The sequence below is a fragment of the Galeopterus variegatus genome, unplaced genomic scaffold (genome assembly GCF_000696425.1).
Source record: "Galeopterus variegatus unplaced genomic scaffold, G_variegatus-3.0.2 Scaffold892, whole genome shotgun sequence".
Taxonomy (NCBI): Eukaryota; Metazoa; Chordata; class Mammalia; order Dermoptera; family Cynocephalidae; genus Galeopterus; species Galeopterus variegatus.
The window spans coordinates 302,785-309,405 of record NW_007727003.1 but is presented as its reverse complement, the minus strand read 5'-3'; the positions used below and the strand labels follow the sequence as shown (position 1 = coordinate 309,405).

Genomic DNA, 6,621 nt, shown 5'->3' with positions numbered 1-6,621 from the left:
TTTTTTTTTTTTTTTTTTTTTTTTTTTTTTTTTTTGTTTTTTTAAACACCCCCTCTTCAAGTTCAGAGGTTCTCTCTTCAGCTTCTACAAGCCTGCTGGTTAAACTCTCCATTGTGTTTTTTATTTCACTGAATAGCTTCTTCAATTCGGCAAGTTCTGCTACTTTTTTTTTCCGGGCATTGATTTCCTTGTACATTTCCTTTTTCAGGTCCTGTATACTTTTCCTCGTTTCATCATGATGTCTAGCTGAGTTTTCTTGTATCTCATTCAGTTTCCTTAGAATTATCACTCGAAATTCCTTGTCAGTCATTTCAAGGGCTTCTTGTTCTATAGGATCGAGAGCTTGAGATTTATTATCTTTGGGTGGTGTGCTTTCTTGATTTTTTGTGTTTCTGGTGTCTTTTCTTTGATGTTTATTCATTGTGGCAGGGGTTTCACAGTCCACAGGTTTGACACTATTGCCTGACTAAGATTTTGTTGGGGTTGCCAATTTGGTATGGCTACCTCAGTGATTACTCAGTTGGACACTAGTGTCAGGCAAGTCCAAAATTGACTACCGGGAAGATGGCGGGGTGTTGAGTCTCAGCTCCCGTGTTGCGCTCCTGCGTTGCGCTCCCGCGGGAGCCTCCATAGCCAGAGCCGCCCCGGCCGCCTCTCGCCGCCCCTGGTGCTCCTGGCTCCTGTTCCCGCTGCAGCCTGCTCAGTCTCTCTTCGGCTCGTGGTTCCAGCGGTGCCCGGGGCTGGGGAGGTGACAGCCCCCTCCCTGGCAGATACTGCTGTCGCCAGATCCCAAGTCCCGGTGGTGGGGCTGCGCAGCCTGGCCTGGCGCTGAGGGCAGCAGCTGCGGTGGCCGGGGGCCGAGTGGTGGCCGCTCCAGGCGGCTTCTTCCCGGGGAGGATTTTGTAAATTTCCCCCACTATAACTGTTGAGGATGGAAATCCTACTACGGTAATTGAAAGGTGGGGCCTTGAAGAAGTGACTAGATTGTAGGACCATGGCACAGTGAATGGATTAATAGTGGTGGCCAGGGGTGTGGTTCCCAGGGCTTTAGAGGAGAGGGCCTGAGGAACTCTCTCTCTCTCTCTCTCTCTCTGTGCTCATCATTTCTGACATGTGAGACCCCCTGGTCACTGTTGCCACCACCAAGACCCTTACCAGATGTGCTCCCTGGACTTCGGACTTCCCAGCCTCAGACACTGTGAACAATAAATTTTATTTTCTTACAAATTACCCAGTCCCAGGTATTTTGTTATAAGCAACAGAAACAGACTAAGACAGTTGCCATCTGCTTAGGGTCATGATCTGATTAGGATTGCAAATGTTTACATATTTGGGCAGTGTTAATTGGTCCAAAAGGGAAGATTTTAAAGAATAATAATTTCTTCCATTTGTGTATTGCTTTATAGCCACGAATTGCTTTCAGTTAACACTCCCTCGTTGAATCCTCCCAGCAGCCTGGGGAAGCAAGTGTAGTTCTGCCCTTTACTCAGTTTCAGAAGTAAGCTCATGAAGGTTGATTATAAGCATAAGAATCAGAGAAGTAGGAAGTCACAAGGGACCCGCCTCCAGCAGAGAGCTGGGCCGGAGCAGCCACTTTCATGGCCTGCAGAGGTCCTCAGGAGCCCATTGTCCAGCTGGGTAAGGGAGACAACTGAGAGGACTCAGGGGCCTGCTCCCTGCAGGGGTGGGATGGGGTAGGGTGGGGAGAATGCTGCCACCTTTGCTGAAGGTAGGTATTTTTTATCTCTATTTTCCACTTAAGGAAACCGAGGCTCATTGAGGCACAAGTTATACAATTAGTAAAAACTAAGTGAGGTCCTTTGAGTCCAAGTCTAGAGGGCTTTTCACTAAAAACCCTTAAGTGTTCAAAATGCTTTATGGTTTATAAAACACCTTTTAAAAGGAATGATAAACATACAACTGTTCCTTGCAAAGAGAGTGGCACGATATAGTGGGAAAGAAAACACAAGATTTGGAAGGAAATTGTATCATCCTCGGAAAATATTTTCTTTGTTTCTCTTACATTATTTGGTTATCTTTACTGTGAAAATTAAAAGGTACCCTTTTGTTTTTTCCATGTTTCTATTCAGTGGCTGTAAAGTGTCTGCCACACAGTAGGAGTTCAGTAAATAACGCACTGAATGAAGGGCTCAGGCCTTGCGCTGCCGTCCTAAGGGCAGGGCTGTCTGAGCCTGGCTGCTGACCAGTCCTGCCCTCCTAGATTGGTAGGGGGGATATCTTTCCTTCTGTGCCTCCCACTTGACCCCCTCAGCAGCCCTGCCTGTTTTCTGGCTTCTCTCCTTTCCTCTCTGTAGACAACAGATATCATTGCAAGCAGGAGGCTGGGCAGACAGATGGAGCGAGGGGCTCCCATAGCGCTTCTCCTAGCCTGGGTTGCTGGGGAAGAAACAGATGACCAGTGCTGGTGGACAGGGATCATGGCACCTGCCCCGTTCGCATCAGTGCCATGGGGAATGGAGGGCTTACCTCTCCAACTCTACTCCCTGGCTCCAGCCTGAATGCTAAGACCTGCTTTCTGGGCATCAGAAGATTATGATCAGGCCTCCCAAGACTGCAGGAGTAACCGGATTAGCCAAAGAAAAAGAGTGGCTCATATCTGCCCTGCTCTGTCTGTACTCTTCCTAGCAGAATCTCAGAAAGAGAAAGGCTGGGGCTGCAGGCTCCTGGGACTCCATCTTGGCCTTTGGGGGAATTGGCCAAGCCTGTCCTAGGGTCTGATTATCCCACGTGTTTGCAACATGTGAAGGTGTTCAGTCAGCAGGTGGCCCTGGCCAGTGAACACAAAGTCAGAGGAAATAAGCAGGGGCCTCAGGAGAAGCAGGCTCCCTGTTCCCAGGAATGTGCCAGGCATGTCTGTGTGACCACAGCCCACCTTCTTTGCTTCAGTGGAAGCTCTTCTTCTCTTAGGAAGATCGGGGCAGGCAGTGTGATGGGACAGATTTTGGCATCAAAGAGACCTAGATTCAAATCCCTTCTCTACTGCTTTCTGGACCTCTCTGAACCAGTTTCCACACACAGCATAGTGGGGGTAATAATATCTACCTTGGAAGGCTGATGTGAGGGGCAGAGTGTCCTGCACACTGTGGGGACAGGTTTTGGTGTAGAGGATCATGATGATGTAGACTCCTGAGGGCTGAATGCGGGTATGTGGGCTCTTTTGTCAGCCACCTTTAGGGTGCTTGAGGTCCTATGCAAATAGTTTTTGTAAGGGCGTTGTGTATAGAAAATTTCTTATCACCCCAAATCAGAGTGTCATCACTATTCTGGCACCTGAACTTGTGTGAACCTATAAAAGAAATGTCACAGCATGCAGTGGGAACAATCTGCTCAGCAGGCCACCATCCCGGAAGTGGAACCTGGCAGAAAACCTCAGTGGGATTCCATAGAAGTGAGTCCTGGAGCTTCTCAGGACATCTGGTCTACCCCACTCACTTGGGAGTTAGGAGTGGGTAGAGAATGGGAGTGCCCTGAAGGGGAGGAATGGAAGGGAACTTAGAAAATTGTGAGGAAGACTCTCCAAAGCCCGAATCCTGATGTTCAGGGCCTGCAACAGGAGCCCTGCTTGCCTGCATCTAAGGGCTGTAATGTGTTGTGTAAAGACCAGGCTAGATCTTTGCCTGACCCAGTGCTAAATTGAAGCTTGACATTAAAGTGAAAGAAAAGATTGAGATTGTTAGAATGGCTGGGGGATTTAAATATTACTACATTTAACTTCTTAAAACATAAAGATAAAAAGAAAGCAGAGAAGCAGCTTTCCCCCATACCAGCCCATTTGTCATGAAATGGAAGTTGTGTGGTTGCATCTGTGGTTGCAGCATTGTGTCTTGCAGGATTGTGTGGATTGTGTCTTGCAGGGTTGTGTGGAGCTGGGTGTGTGCCAGTGTGATGATTAATTTTATGTGTCAACTTGAGTGGACTATGGGGTACCTAGATATTTGTTCAAACAACAGCAAAAAAAGTTATTCTGGGTGTGTTTGTGAGGGTGTTTCTGGATGAGATTAGCATTTAAAAGCAGAGTGTCTCCCCAGGGTGGGTGGGCCCCATCAGGTTAGTAGAAGGCCTGAATAGAACAAAGGCTGTCTCTCCTCAGGGCAAGAGGGAATTTCCCTTGACTAATTGCCTTTGAGCTGGGACATTGGTTTTTTTTCTTGCCTTCAGACTCAAAATGAAACACTGGCTCTTTCTGGGTCTGTGGCCTGCCGGCGTTCAGATTGGAACTACACCACTGGCTCTTCTGGGTCTCTAGCCTTCATACTCACCCTGCAGATCTTAGGACTTGTCAGCCCCTATAATTGCGTGAGCCAATTCCTTATAATAAGTCTCTCTCTCTCTCTACCATGTATATGTTGTATATATATCTGTGTACATATGTATACACACATATTGTGCAGGTACTTCAAAAAGTTTGTGAAAAATAAAATTAAAAAATAATATGAATTCTTCCATGATCTTTTTGAGGTACCATTGTGTAAACACACACACACACACACACACACACACACACACACACACACACACCCATATTAGTTCTGTTTTTGTGGAGAACCCCAACTAATACAGCCTGGATTTTATGTTGTGCAGTAGAGCTGTACAGTGAGAGACCCACGGCCCAGGGGCACTGTTCTGGTGTTGACTTACCTTTGGGGTGTGGCCAGGAGTTGGGTATAGGGTCCCAGGAGAGCACAGGGCCTCCTTACTTGAGGGGGTGGATGAGGATGGACAGAATGGAGGCTTCCTTCCCTGTTCTTTGGGGAATCCCAATTCCACTCCCCTGTCCTAGGACCTTGGTGGGTTGAGCAGGTTCCTCTCTCAGGAGGGTAGTTCCTCAGGTCAGCCTGCCACAACTATTGACCCTGGGTGAGCCTGGCCTCTGGGCATACGCTTCAGGCCTTGCTCTTCCCTCCCAGCTGCCCCACAGGCTACTGGCCAATTTCTCAATGGGAGCTGAACCCTGAGGCAGGTGGACATGTCCGTTTTCCTGGAGCAGGCCTCTGGGATCCCCACATTCAAGATCCCTAGTCTTCTTGTAAATCCATGGAGATAGGCAGGGTAAAAAGCATCTAAAAATGTTTCTGCTTGGCCACTGTCCCAGGAAGGGGCTAAGGAGCAAGCGGACAGGCAGGCACTGCCTCTCAGACTATGCTGAGATCCTGGGCCCCCAGGGAAGAGTGTCCCTGCCCAGAGGTTGGCTAACTGGATCCTCTGAAAGACAGACCCCACAGTCTCTTCTCACCCTTCCCCCAATTCCAACACACCCTCTTCATATAGTGAAAACAGCACTAGGGTCATAGGTAGGAGATTTGACAGCATTGACTGTGTCACTGTTTCTGGGTGACCTTAGGTAAGTTGCTCTCTCCTGGTTTGTTCACTTGCAGTGTGGGAATAATAATCAAATCTGCTTTACTGGTTATTTTGAGATGAAATGAGTTATCTCACTGCATTATTGTAGGTAAAAGTGCTTTGGAAAATTTATGCAATGCTACACAAGTAGTAATACATTATTATTACTNTAGGTCTGGATTCTGCATTTTCATGCCCTCAGGTGATGCCGATGTCTTTGGTCTGGGGACCTGAACTCCCCCTTCACAGGAAAGGAGAATGAAATCTTCCTATGGTTAGTTGAGAAGAAACATCTTAGAAAGTGCAGCGGAAGTGTGGGTTTATTAAAACAGCTTGCAGTCAAAGATGGCCTGTTGGTCACAAAAGGTAAATTTTGGCTTTTGGAAAGACAGAGAGTGAGAGGACAGGGAGGGAAGGAGAGAGGGAGAAACACACAGGGACCCAAGAAGCCTTGGACCGATCACTTGCTGGACTTCTTCGTGGAACAGCCGCCCCTGGTCTCACTGAGAGAGTCTGTGCTGCCCGTTCTTGAGCCCGCGCTGTTGAGGATGAGGATTCTTTCGATTTCTCCCGGGATGTTTTGCTTCTCCTCATTCTCGGTCTCCCGGTGGTAGAAGTAGTTGAAGTTGGAGACGATGACAGGCACAGGGAGGGCAATGGTGAGGACCCCCGCAATGGCACACAGCGTGCCCACAATCTTCCCCCCTGGGGTGGTTGGGCACATGTCACCATAGCCTACAGTTGTCATGGTGACCACCGCCCACCAGAAGCCATCAGGAATGCTAGAGAAATGGGACTCTGGCTCGTCCACTTCGGCAAAGTAGACGGCGCTGGAGAAGAGAATGACGCCGACGAAGAGGAAGAAGATGAGCAGCCCCAACTCCCGCATGGACGCCTTCAGCGTCTGCCCCAGGATCTGCAGCCCCTTGGAGTGGCGGGAGAGCTTGAAGATGCGGAAGACCCTCACCAGCCGGATGATCCTCAGGATGGCCAGGGACATGTTCTGCTGGGCGCTCGGCTCTGTGTCCTGCACCAGCTCTGTGATGAGAGTTGCGAAGTAGGGGGTGATGGAAATGATGTCGATGATGTTCATGATGTTCCTGAAGAAGTCGGTCTTGCTGGGGCAGACCACGAACCGGAGCAACAGTTCCAAGGTGAACCACGCGATGCAGGTGGACTCCACCATGAAGAAAGGGTCAGTGAACAGGGCGTGGGAGAGGACGGTCCTGCTCGTGTTGAGGCTGGGGTCCCTGACCACCT

The 6,621-nt window shown here is 48.9% G+C and overlaps 1 protein-coding gene across 1 annotated transcript in view; it reads right to left on the bottom strand.

The window, feature by feature from the left end:
* Positions 1-5,766: 5,766 nt before the first annotated feature.
* KCNA2 (potassium voltage-gated channel, shaker-related subfamily, member 2) overlaps positions 5,767-6,621 on the bottom strand; it is an 87,252-nt gene continuing 86,397 nt past the window's right edge. Inside the window, exon 3 of the mRNA XM_008573243.1 lies at positions 5,767-6,621. Within this exon, the coding sequence (XP_008571465.1) occupies positions 5,822-6,621 (800 nt within the window). The 3' untranslated portion in view covers positions 5,767-5,821.